This window comes from Scomber japonicus, chromosome 22 (assembly GCF_027409825.1).
Source record: "Scomber japonicus isolate fScoJap1 chromosome 22, fScoJap1.pri, whole genome shotgun sequence".
Taxonomy (NCBI): Eukaryota; Metazoa; Chordata; class Actinopteri; order Scombriformes; family Scombridae; genus Scomber; species Scomber japonicus.
This window is the reverse complement of record NC_070599.1, coordinates 4,627,037-4,640,995: the sequence shown is the minus strand read 5'-3', so window position 1 is coordinate 4,640,995 and position 13,959 is coordinate 4,627,037. Positions and strand designations below refer to the sequence as shown.

General features: G+C 37.2%; 1 protein-coding gene across 1 annotated transcript in view; it reads left to right on the top strand.

Annotated features, from left to right (window-relative positions):
* The window catches only part of mllt3 (MLLT3 super elongation complex subunit), a 54,238-nt gene that overhangs the window by 15,505 nt on the left and 24,774 nt on the right, over positions 1-13,959 (top strand). The window contains exons 3-4 of the mRNA XM_053343389.1: positions 8,948-9,030; positions 13,204-13,347. Of these exons, the coding sequence (XP_053199364.1) occupies positions 8,948-9,030; positions 13,204-13,347 (227 nt within the window). The remainder of the gene's footprint in view (positions 1-8,947; positions 9,031-13,203; positions 13,348-13,959) is intronic.

The window sequence follows — 13,959 nt, the reverse complement described above, 5'->3', positions numbered from 1 at the left end:
ATGAACAGACCTTTCTAATAGTGACACTGCTACAGATCACCTGATTTTTACTTTATTCTATTTCTCACTAAACACATAACAAGTGCACAGATGAGTTGAGAAGATGCAGCAACAAGTGACACAACATCTACACATGCTGTTTCTCAAGGGAGGTGTCCCCCCTGTGATTTTGACCCCCAACCCCCACCCCTCACTTAACCTTCCTCTCCTCCTCTCCGTCTGTGTCTGGTCCCTTGAGTTGGGCGTGTCTTCTCACCTGTGTGATTTTGAATCCATGATTTCAAACATGTTTTCCAGACTCCAGCTCAAACTTTTCTAAAAGTGGCCCCAAACCAGCTCCCTGTGGCCCCTCTTATCTAAGTGAGTCCGCTAACACACACTAACTGGGAAGTTTCCGGCTCTCCGCTATCCTTTAATCTCCGCAGATTAATCGTGACCCCCGTTTGTGTCGCAGAGACCAGTCGTTAGCTGATTAGCGCGAGGTTGATGGGGGCAAAAGAGACCCCCCCCCCCACCCCACCACTACCACCACCACCACCACCAGAAAACTGTTAGTGCGAGGTTGTTTTTAAGAGACTGTGCTCAGTCATCCAGAGACTGGGCCCCTACTGAGCTGCTAATCACCACCCACCACCTCCATGTATTGTTCTATTTAGAGGAAATGTGGAGGGTTCTGCTCACTGTGTGCATTTACATTGTGAGAATCACACTCACAGTGACATGAGGAATATTTCTATTTATTAGGCATGTTAGAATCATGATTGGCTGCAGCACACAGTCACAGTATATGTTTGTAATTGATGTAGTAACCAGTCTGTATCTTCTGATTTAAATGTACACAGATGACTGTTATAGACTGTACATTAATACGCTAAGATATTGGCTAGTGATCAGTCACATTTTAGCCATTTGAAATGAAAAACATTAAGGTTTTATCAGTTCAATTTAAGTCTCAATCCTGTATTTAACCCCTAAAACTCCACAAGGATGCCAGTGTCTTCTGCTGACATTATTGTCTTTCAAAGGCTGAGTGTAGATTTTGGTATTCTATCAAACTAAGACAGGTGTGTCAAAAGACATCTCAGTCAGTTTATCTGTTTTCTAACTAGATGGGTTATTATGGTAAATTTATAATATTTTAATGTATAGGTTATTGTGTAATGGATTTACTGGTCAGGCCCACTTGAGATCAAATGGGGCTGTATGTGACCCTTTAACTCAAATGAGTTTGACACTCCTGACCTATGGCATCCATTGGTAGCAGCCATGTCAGTCTAGCTCAACAGGGGGTTAAATAACGCTCAAAAGTTAGACCAAATTTTGGTGAGGGGGGAAAAAACCAGCATGGCCATTATCAAAGGGGCCCCTCACCTCTCACCTCAAGATATCTGAATGAAAGGGTTTTCTATGGGTCTTTACTTTTTAGTCAAGCCCACTTTCTGATAATCCCATGCAGTAGAAATGTGTTATTTTCTCTTCTATTCTAGAAATGTGGTGGGTTTGGGGTCCTGGAACAGTCCTGGAATTACATACATTTCAATTGTATTGATGTGTGATGATGTTATTGCCCACACTAGCCTTTTCATTGTAGTGAGAGCATTATTTGAAGCTTGACCTCACTGTGTATAATGACCTATAATGGCCTCTAGTATAATCACAGTCTCATGAAATGTTACAACAACAAACTAGAGACCTCAGCCATTCAGAGGATGTTTGGCCTGAAGTATGCATGGATGTTTCTGTGGTTTTTCTTAAAGGTCTTAATATGGTGTTTTAGATGGATTTTGACCATTTTTATTCATTCTCAAGCAATCAGAAATCGTTTTTGAGATATAATTGAGCATGTAGATGGCCATCATGTAATTGCATCATAAAGTCCTAAACCCTTCTCACTCTAAATGTTCCAAATTTGAATAGGAGCCTAATCAAAACACTGTTTATTACAGATGTAACTCACAAATGAATCTTCTGGTTTCTAACTGTCAGATGATGTTTACCACTTCTATGTGGCATATAGGTCAATGATCCTTTTGTGTGATTGTGGTTCAGTCAAATTTAAAGGGTTAAAATGTGAAAATAAACGTATGAATAACTTCACACATTCTTTTTTTGTGGACCCAGCATCACATTTCTGCTTTTAATCCATTTAGAGAGAATATATTAGAGGATTATGGTGAAAATGTCTAAGTGGTGTAACCATAAAAACTTTGTACCAAATAATTCAACTTGCTTAAAAACAGTAAATAGTCAATAAAACAGCATATCAACTAGTTTGGCATGATCTTACATTATAACTTTTATATTAAATAAAGCTAATGGAATACTATTGTTCTAAATATTACATTTCATCTAATTTAAAATGAAGTCATTATTAGTAGTCCACTTAAGTCCACTTAAATACACTGTAGGTGGATAAAATATTTAATATTTATCATTCTTTTGTGGTTACACCATTTGACATTTTCAGGAGCATTCAGTCTAAAATACTAAATGTAAATTTTAACAAAGCTGATGTTGCTTTTAAAACTCTTTTTTAGCATATTTCCATCACTTATCTTGCCAACCCTTATTTGTCACTGACCCATATACCCCCTAAAGATACTCTGCCCCCTCTAAAAAAGACAAAAATGTCTGTATGACAGGGAGGAAGGGAAGTGAAAGAAGGTCACCTATATGTCCTCAAAGTTCTGAGGCTATAGATGCATTTTAATTGTGTGAAGTTACTGTTGTTAGTGTTAGATGTAGTTGTCCTCTATAACACGGTTAGTGGAGAAGCTGCTGTTGACTTGCGTCCATGTCAATCTGCTGTGCTGTAATACAACAGACTGATTCAGCTCAGCAAACACAGCAGCTCATCCTCTGTCCTCCCTGCTCACCTAACATGACCTCAGCTACCTCCACCGCACAAAAGCTGGATTTACTCACCTGCTCACTAAAATACACTCCAACGTCTCAGTTTAGCTGGAGAGAGCTGAAGCTGAAATTAAACTATTTAAGATTCACAGTCCATATTAGTCCTGCCCTCATTCTTAAAGCTGGCTTACAAACACCAAACATAGACGATTATTAGTCACATTCATGTTCCATCCACAGCCTTTAATAAAGTTAACACCCTTTTTCTAAGTCTTCTGTAGTTTGTCTCTGTTGTTTAGTTTGTTTTTTTCTGCTTTAGTCCATAAATGTGTTCCTTTTGTAGCTGTGTGTAGCTTTAGTTATTACATTGTCAGCCTGTCAGTCTCTCAACCACTGAAATATTTCAACTACTTTGTTGATGGATTGCTCTGAAATTTCGCAGACATTCACGTTACCCAGACGACAGGTCCTGCTGCCTAACTTTCCCTCCAGCAATCATAGCCAACATATGCTGGAGTTTTGGGGCGATAATATTTTAAGAGTTTTAAAAAATGGTTGCTATTCTTCTTTGTCTTCATCCTGAGCAGAACATTTCTCAGCTTCAAAATCAACTTGCTGGCTCGCATAAGAAACCACATTTTCTCTTTGTCTCCAAACGTTAGACATCTGATATTAGGATGAAGAGTGGATTAACAGCGAGGAGGAGTTCATATTTTGAAGCAATAAGAATGAGTGATTTTCAGTCTTTTGTTTTTTTGGGTGCAGCCTGCCGTGTAGCTCGGCCTCATTACAAACCAGTCTGTGAGTAAAAGGCAAATACGGAGTGACTGGCATTGTTCTGTGATTGGCATCTCAGTTTAAACTGAGGCCATGTTAATAAAACCACACAGGCCCCCGTCCCACTTTGAACGCCTTCCGTAACCACCGGCAGGTTTTCTGTTACAGGTCAGCGGTCTCTTTGTGTATCTGTGGCGCTCAGACGCTCCTTCAGATTATAGTAACCTTTTCAACCTCAGCCACTGAAGCACACTGCACTGAGTTTATCTCATGTCTTCATAAAGCCTGCTGCAGACTACTGCTCTCACTTTCATTCTGTCCTTACCTGATAGCTGACTGTTTAAGAGTTATGACACATCAGTTTTCTGGATTGAGTCGTCATGTGAAAAATGTTTTAATGTCGTTATTAGAGGAACCCTGGTAGATTTTACTACACATTTATACCAGTTGTATTGCCTCTTGAGATTCATTCTTAGAGTATCAGTGGTATATAACTATATGTGTATATATATATATATATATATATGTATTGTCATATTTTTTAACATTTAAAACACGTAACAATACATAACACATAACAATATGTAACACTACATAACACGTAACAATACGTAATACGTAACAACATGTAACAATACGTAATACGTAACAACGTGTAACACTACGCAACAATATGTAATATGTAACAACACATAACAATTAGAGCTGGGCCAAAAAAAACGATTTTTATATTAATCGCAATTTTTTTTCTGGCGATTTTTAAAAATCGATTGTCATACAAGAATCGATAGCAGTTTAGTTTATTGTAAGATGTTAGCAGATGAGAATGTTTTTTGTGAGGGCAGGTGCACAGTTTTAAAAATAAATCTCACAAACTGATGTGATGTGTGTATTGTTTTTTGTAAATATGACTTATGATGTATTATCAAGTGTTTGGTTCAACCTGTTCTTGTTTAAGGAAAGAAAATCACAATAATTGAAATATAAAATCGCAATACTTGTTTAATCAGAATCTCAATTTATATCGAACCGGGACCCATAAATCGTTAGAGAATCAAATCGGCACAAAAGCATATCGGCCCAGCCCTAGTAACAATACGTAACAATATGTAATATGTAACAATACGTAACAATATGTAATATGTAACGATATGTAATACGTAATACGTAACACCCGTAATAACACGTAACAATGTGTAACATCACATAGCACGTAAGGTCTGTGGCTGAAAGTGAACTGGGGACATTGTAGCTCATAATGGGTCAACAGCCCCCCAACTTTTCAGCTGATCACATATATGTCTACACATGCCTATATTTATATGTCTGCTGATGACAAACAAGACATGTCAATGTCTAATGTCAGCATATATAGCGGGCGCCAAAAGTCTGAGCTCACATTAAAAATCTCTAATATTTTCACATAAACCTAGAAATAATGAGAAAGTTGAGGATTTAGAACATTAAAAAACACAAGTTACAAGGTATGACATGTAAAAAGAGCACATGTCAATAATAATCATTCCTTCAGTTGTATCCCATCCATTGAAGCATTGCTGCACATTTAAGAGAGAGAACGATATTACAGTGCATCAAACCCACAGTGAAACAAACAATGAAGCAATTTAGAGACTGTCTCCATTCCACAGTTTGACCATCCGGGTGTGCTTATATTACAAAAGTAAAAAAGTCATTAAAGTATATTAGTTTATGTTATTCGTTTTAAAAAAATATCTCCTGATAAACAGTCAAATATTGATATTAGTATTGGCACCAGGCTTTATTTATTAAGTGTAGTTGACTGTAGCTGTGCTGACATATCTCAGTATGACATCATGTCTACAGTTAACCATGCACATAAAAAAAATATACCCACACATGCACAGAGCTCACATGCCTTTAGTGTGAATGTTTCTCACTGTGTCAGGTAGCTCAGCTCATCTCAGCTCATATGAAGGTGTGTTAGTGAATGGGCTCTTTTATAGCTCTGTGTAATTGAACCTGACCCGCTCGCACAATTAACTCTAACCCATAATATTTTCTCAGCGGCGTCGGGGGGCTTTTTTTTTGGATGGCTCCGGCCCCAGAGTGAGGTCGACCTCGGTGTAGTCTGCGGAGCCATCAATCACTGTTCCTTCCTGAAGGGGGCGGGGCTTGAAAATGAAGCAGCGAGAGGACGGTGATGATTAATGATGATTAGTGATGACTGGACGTGTTCGCAGGATGGGAAAATTTCGTCACATTTGGCTCCTGATTTTTAAATAATAATCTAATTAAATAATTAGAAAAAGTCCTTTTCTGTGTATTCATGATGGAAGATGAAACACTGATTCATACAGTTTTTAGAAATCGATGTTAACAGTCTATTAATAACATATTTCCAAGCAAAATAACTAACGTGCTGGTTGCAGCTTCTCCAATATGAGGATTTTGTCCTGTTGATCGGGCAAAATGAGCAGTTTGGGCTCTTGGAAACCTTAAAGAGCATTTTCCACTACTTTCTGATATTTAATCAAACTACTAATGAATCAATCTAGAAAATAATCATCATATTAATTGATAATGAAAAATACGGTTAGTTTCAGGCCTAATTGCTATTCCCATGATGTACATACTGACAGTTTAAATCACACCAGACTAAATGACGGATGTCATGGCAACGGATACAGTTTGTGGGCACAATAGTGTAATAGTGATAGACTGATGGTGCAGCATCATCAACTCAGCCAATAGAATTGTTTTTTTGGGGGGGGGGTTCAAAGGAAGCCCTGAACTGGACATGTAAAATCTAATAAAAGCCTTTGAGCTTACACAATAAAAGTGTTTTTTGGAAAGCTTTAGTGAAAGCTTGTTCCATTTTTTGGGGGGGTAGGGAGTAATGAGGTGTGGGGGGCGGGGACTCTTCAGCTGTATAATTGTGTGTAACTTTCACATTTCACCCTGTTTGCTACCAAACTCTGACATCTCAAATATCCCCACCGTTCATGCGTTCCACCATCAAAAAAACATCCTGTTACCACGGCGACGGTAGAAAATGTGTTTAGGACAAACAGATCTTTGCCAGTACACCTCTGGATTTTTAAAACACATTTATTTATTTATTTTAAACGATTTCTTGGCAAATGACAAACTGAACAGAGCACGACTTCTCTTGCTGTTACCATGGTAACCAGCGATGCGTATAAAAACGATCATAAAAATGAACATTGTGATTAATAGCGGATGGGTCACGGTTGGTGAAATAATACATCATTAACGAGGACAATATTAATAACATTCTCTACAGTGTGAGCAGAGCTGCTTCATTTTTTCATCAGGTTTGAAAGTGACTCCCAACAAAGCAACATAACTATGAGCAATACAAAGAAATCTACACACACTAATAACAGTTATTTCCACAATTATACCACAGAGATTGTTGCACTCAGCATGCTACAATCTGCAGGCAACTGTATGACAAAGGCACATGTCACCATGGAAACGTTTACTATTACTGAAAGCAGCATCTCTACACTTTAAACTCATATACATCAGCAGGGGTAGATTTAGTGATTTTTGGGCCACCAGACGAACTATCCTGCTTTACTTAGACCACATCTGTAACTGTCACCTCTGTTTTCTTTAGTTAATCTATGACTATCACACAGTAAAGCTTCACTAAAAGAGTGAAAGAGAGATGTTATCAGCACTGTGTAGGCCTACTTACATTTACTTTAAGTTGTGTTCAAGCTGGAGAGCTTAATTCTAAACTAAATGCTAAATGGACTGTACTTATAGAGCACTTTCCTAGTCTTTTTGACCACTCAAGTCGATTCCCCCATTCACACACTGATGAGTATCTTGTCTTAAGTATCTTGCCCAAGCATACATTGACATGCGAACCGGAGGAGCTGGGAATTGAACCGCAGATCTTCCGATTGGTAATCGACCACAGCCGCCTCTAAACCATATATAAACCATTTTATATACAGCTGATTAGTTGAATGAATCATATTTTATTTGTTTATAATTTGTGAGTAAAATTTGAATCTGCAGGTAAATGTAGTGATACAATGTTTTCCTCTCAAGTACAACTTTATTTATGTATGTGTACATATGTATATTTGAAATGTTTATTAATAAGTTATTTGTGTGAATGTTAGTCTCCTCCTGATGAGCAGGTTAGCATCCTGTGTGGTAGCTCCTGTCATCAGTGTATGAATGTGTGTCAATGGGTGAATGACACATGTAGTGTAAAAGTGCTTTGAGTGGTAAAAAAAAAAAAAAAAGAAGTCCAGTCCATTTACCATTTAGTTGGAGGGGGCCACTTTGCCTAATGGTAAAGTTCACCCATGTACATCAATACAATACAATATACACATATATACACACACACACACACACACACACACACACACACACACACACACACACACACACACACACACACACAGTAAAGTAACAGCTTCACAGCTCAAAAACCTCAGTACAATTTTTCCCAAATTCTGTTCGCCTATTTAATTTGCTGTTTTTTACAGTGTACAGATCACTTTTCACTTCTATTGTAAACCTATTTCTTTTGAATAGAGCAAAATAAATATAGTTTATTTCCTCATCTCATATATTCCTCAACATTTTAATTACATTTTTTATTATGCCACTACAATAAAAAACAACTACAGATGATGATAATAACAGTTAAAGAAACCACAGTTTGATTTTTGGGATTGTTTACATGACTTCACGGTGATTAAAATAGTTATTTTGGTGAGAAAAGTAAGTCTGGATTAGCTTCAGAGCTGAACACATTCAGGTCAACACATTCATGAACTTAATTGGGGCTTTTTCTTTAGAGTCATCTGGGAGAGAGTCTGACAAACACACCACCAGGGAAGAACACCTGAGCTCTAGTAGTTTGTTTGTCTTTTAAAGCCCATGTGGGGTGATGGGGGTGAGGAAGGGAGGGCAGGGGAGGGGGGGGAGTCCTCACCTTGTCATGAGCCTGGTGCATTCATGAGCTTTCTGCTTCTAATTTAAGCCAGTTTCTTTGTATTGATACATGAGCACAGGAGATGGAAATGGGAGTTAATGAGCTCTCCTGAGGATGGAGCTGCAGGTTTGGTGGCTCGCTGCATTCACTGACTAAAACAGAACAGTCAGCTATGTGAGAGAACGTCATAAATATAATAATGCTACGGACTGTGTACTGTTCACTTTATACAACTACATGAATTTCCTCATTTCTTCATGTGGAACCATTTCTTATGTTTGCCTGTCTGTGCTGTGTTGAAGGTTGATGGCCTCCTTTTTTAAAATGAGACTCTCTGTTTGCTTTCAGTGTGCAAGGATCCACCGTACAAAGTGGAGGAGTCTGGATACGCAGGCTTCATCTTGCCTATTGAAGTGTACTTCAAAAACAAGGTACATTTAACTATAGTACTCAAATATTTATATCAATAATCTCATCTATTACTATCTGCTTGTATGTGCTATAATCACTATAACTTTCTCCTTTATATAGCTTAAATTAATGTAACATACATTTGACAGACATCATTTCATAGTAGTGTTACTGTACTGTAGCGTTAACTGTTTGTTGATTGGTCAATTGGTGAGGTTACTGAAGACTAAAATATCTCAACAACTTTGAACAGGTTGATAATACATTTTGAACATGACATGTGCATGACATTCATAATCCCCAAAGGATGAATCCCCACTGGCTTTGGTTAATTAGCAGTTGTTAGCATTACAGCCTCACACAGCTGTTGGCACAGCTGTAGACTCACTCTCTATTTACTATATAGACACTACATGTACCCTGCATTTTATTTGAGTGTCTAAATACTGAGTGTGTAAATATCTCCACTATTCCCCCATGGAACAAAAAAGTAGTGTTCATGACATGTACACTATTTTCCACTAACAATCCCATAATGCAAAGTTCCACATTTTAAAGATGTGAAAACTACCATCACATGATTCTACAGCTGATGATGATGATGATACCAAATGATGATGATTAGTTAGTGTCTGAAATCTTGATTTGCTGCTCAATACTGAGTGAACTATGTAGTGTTTATTATACAGAGAGTAGTGAACTATGTAGTGCTTATTATACAGAGAGTAGTGAACTATGTAGTGTTTATTATACAGAGAGTAGTGAACTGTGTAGTGTTTATTATACAGAGAATAGTGAACTATGTAGTGTTTATTATACAGGGAGTAGTGAACTATGTAGTGTTTATTATACAGAGAGTAGTGAACTGTGTAGTGTTTATTATACAGAGAGTAGTGAACTATGTAGTGTTTATTATACAGGGAGTAGTGAACTATGTAGTGTTTATTATACAGAGAGTAGTGAACTATGTAGTGTTTATTATACAGGGAGTAGTGAACTATGTAGTGTTTATTATACAGAGAGTAGTGAACTATGTAGTGTTTATTATACAGGGAGTAGTGAACTATGTAGTGTTTATTATACAGAGAGTAGTGAACTATGTAGTGTTTATTATACAGGGAGTAGTGAACTATGTAGTGTTTATTATACAGAGAGTAGTGAACTATGTAGTGTTTATTATACAGGGAGTAGTGAACTATGTAGTGTTTATTATACAGGGAGTAGTGAACTATGTAGTGTTTATTATACAGGGAGTAGTGAACTATGTAATGTTTATTATACAGGGAGTAGTGAACTATGTAGTGTTTATTATACAGGGAGTAGTGAACTATGTAGTGTTTATTATACAGGGAGTAGTGAACTATGTAGTGTTTATTATACAGGGAGTAGTGAACTATGTAGTGTTTATTATACAGAGAGTAGTGAACTATGTAGTGTTTATTATACATGGAGTAGTGAACTATGTAGTGTTTATTATACAGAGAGTAGTGAACTATGTAGTGTTTATTATACAGGGAGTAGTGAACTATGTAGTATTTATTATACAGAGAGTAGTGAACTATGTAGTGTTTATTATACAGGGAGTAGTGAACTATGTAGTGTTTATTATACAGGGAGTAGTGAACTATGTAGTGTTTATTATACAGAGAGTAGTGAACTATGTAGTGTTTATTATACAGAGAGTAGTGATATGTAGTGTTTATTATACAGAGAGTAGTGAACTATGTAGTGTTTATTATACAGAGAGTAGTGAACTATGTAGTGTTTATTATACAGAGAGTAGTGAACTATGTAGTGTTTATTATACAGGGGGTAGTGAACTATGTAGTGTTTATTATACAGGGAGTAGTGAACTATGTAGTGTTTATTATACAGGGGGTAGTGAACTATGTAGTGTTTATTATACAGAGAGTAGTGAATGAGTGAATCAGAGCTTTCAGACATAGCCTATTTCTAAAATCTCTTGCACACATTCCTAGAAACTGTGCAGATTAAGCAAATATAACCAATAAAGCATTAAAACCCAAAAATGATACAAGGACGACAACACAGTCAACATCTTATTATATAATATGTAATTATGACTATGACATAATGGAAAGGAGACTTAAACCAATTTTATTTGAACTATTCAAATGTAGCCAAACCTGCACACTGCTACACCCTCATCCTCTGACCCTCTAAACCTACATCTCTCCCCTTAAATAGGCAGAACCATTACTGCAGGGGTGTTCTCTCCCTCTTTACCAATAGGCACTCAACAATGCTACTTGTATCAGTCAACACTGTTTACTAGCCATCATTCCCAACATTTCCTTAAGCCAAAACAAGAATAAATCAAAGACATGAAATCAGCCCTTTAACTGAGTAAAATAAATCCCTCATGCTTAGCCCAACCCACTGACATCACCAGTGTATAAATACAGGAAGTAGGTGGGCGGTTCTTCCTTTTGTTTGGTAAGCACATGGTTTGGTAAGTAACAAAGAAAGACAATACATAACTTATGAAACTAAAAACTAAACCCAATAAAGATTAACCTTAATACATGTCCGTGTTCTACTTTAACCAACATTTTGCTGAATGTAAATGTAACCAAATATAATGCAAAACAAACAAACCTAGGATAGTATGTATCTGCATATGATTACTGGTAAGCTAATGGTTGAAAGTATAGTCACATTAATAACTTAACTGGTGTTGATGGTGAAAGAAAAGGAAATCTGGTGGTTCTAAGCATATGTTTTTCTTGGTAAAAGACACTAATAAGATCACCTGATGATCAAACAGGGGCTAACATTTTATTTTGTAGCTGGCAAAATAAAAATGCTAATCACGGCATGCTTCCAATGATTACTTTTATCCCAATCAATTTAGGAGTTTCTGATTAAATGACAAACACTATTGAGTGAACTATGTAGTAGTTTATTATACAGGGAGCAGTGAATGAGGGAGCCTGTGTCTACACTGACACCTGTCATAAGCTATAATGTCTATGTGTGACTAAAGTCTTTGTTTATTAGGCTCAGCACTTCTAAAACACAGGTGACTTACTCTCATCACTGTAACTGACAACAATGTAATATTTTTTATCATTTATGATAATGTGCCAAATGTATGTGTTTTTTAATTAAGTTAGTATTTTGGCTGGACAAATAGACAAACTGTGGCCATTAAGTCGGTGTAGCTCATAACTATCAATAATGTACATTTGTATTCATCATCTATGTCCACAAATACTCCCAATGTGTTGAATGTCCAATATTCTTCATCTTAGAAATAGTGTAAATATAGTATAGATATAATAGCATACATTTGACACATTGTCTTTCATGTGTGTTCCTGTATATTTTTATACATTAATGCCTGCTCCATCACATAAAGGCAACATACAGATGTCTGAAGGAATTTAAGAACATGTCAATTGAATTTAAATAGCACAAAATCACACATTTGCCAACACAGAGCAGCCTCCTCCACACATTCAATACATGTCACGTACAATTAGAAAGATTACAACATGGAGAAAGTGGAATAAAGGAGACATGTGACACAGCAGCTCCTGTACATTAAATCCACTCTTAACACCACTGTGTAGCTGTGACAGGCTGACAGCTGCACAGCTAATCCAAAACTAATGCTGGGCTGGCACTGTTCCACTCACACTGTAGAATAAATGACATAATGATTATAAAAAGAGCAAGCAGAACATCTCAGAACATGACCTCACTTCTTCTATTTCACTTCTTGATAGACATCACCTGCTGGCTTTGTAACCATAAAACAATTCATATGATAAGTCATCATGTATGGATCCATTCATTCTGCTATTCCATCAGTGTTGTGTGAACATGGATTTAAAAGAAAATCCATGTTCACACAATGTGCAACACAACCTCCAGACTTTTAATAGATTTCCTTGTTAAGGAACTATAATAACTTCTAATATGTGTTGAACATTTTTGAATATGAATAGCAGCATTTGCAGTTATTTAGACAGTTTCCTCCCACAGACGTAGCTAAAAATGCCAATACATGTCTTTGAAAGGCATTGTTGAGCTGTGTGGGAAGACTTGAAGAGGACTAGTGTTGATAGATTGTGACTGCTGTCCTCTCTTCTCTCTCTCTCTCTCTCTCGCTCTCTCTCTCTCTCTCTCTTCTCCCTTCTCTGGTCCGATCATCGCTTTTTCCTCAGGAAGAACCCAAGAAAGTTCGCTTCGATTACGACCTGTTCCTCCACCTGGAGGGCCACCCACCTGTCAATCACCTGCGCTGCGAGAAGCTCACCTTCAACAACCCGACGGAGGAGTTTCGTAGGAAGCTGCTTAAAGCCGGAGGGGTAGGAGGGGCTGGGCTGGGGGGGGGCACAGGTATCTTTTATAGAAAACTATTATGATGAACTAATTATTAAATGCAGAACTTCTTTACTTGACCAAACTTTAAGTTCATCACTCTGTTTCCAGCAGACTGTGGAAGAGTAGAAACTGTCACATGATGCCTGAGTTGACAGCTGGTGCTATTCAGAAACCTCTGGCACTCTTTTTATTTCTAATGATTTTAACACACAAGTGTATTCAATTGGAATCTGTTGCAAATTCAGCAGTGTGCAATAACCTAAATCCTAAAAGAGATCGTCATCATCTGCATGCCTACATCTCTTGAGCTGCACCCCAGTATTTTGACTCCAGCGATCTGTGTTTACAGCCTTTTGTAATTCTAGGTAGTACAATGAATATATGATATAGTGCAATACATTATTTAAGGATTTCTCTAGTTCATTTCCTGTAATTCACAGATTGTAGACTCCTAGAGGAAACATCCGCTTACCTGTTACTATGGTTTAAGTGTTGATATGAAACATTTATCTTCAAATCAAATACAAATGAAGAAAGAAAGAAGATTATGGCTGTGCTTTTTGGTAGAAGAGCATCTCAGACAATAACAAAATAAC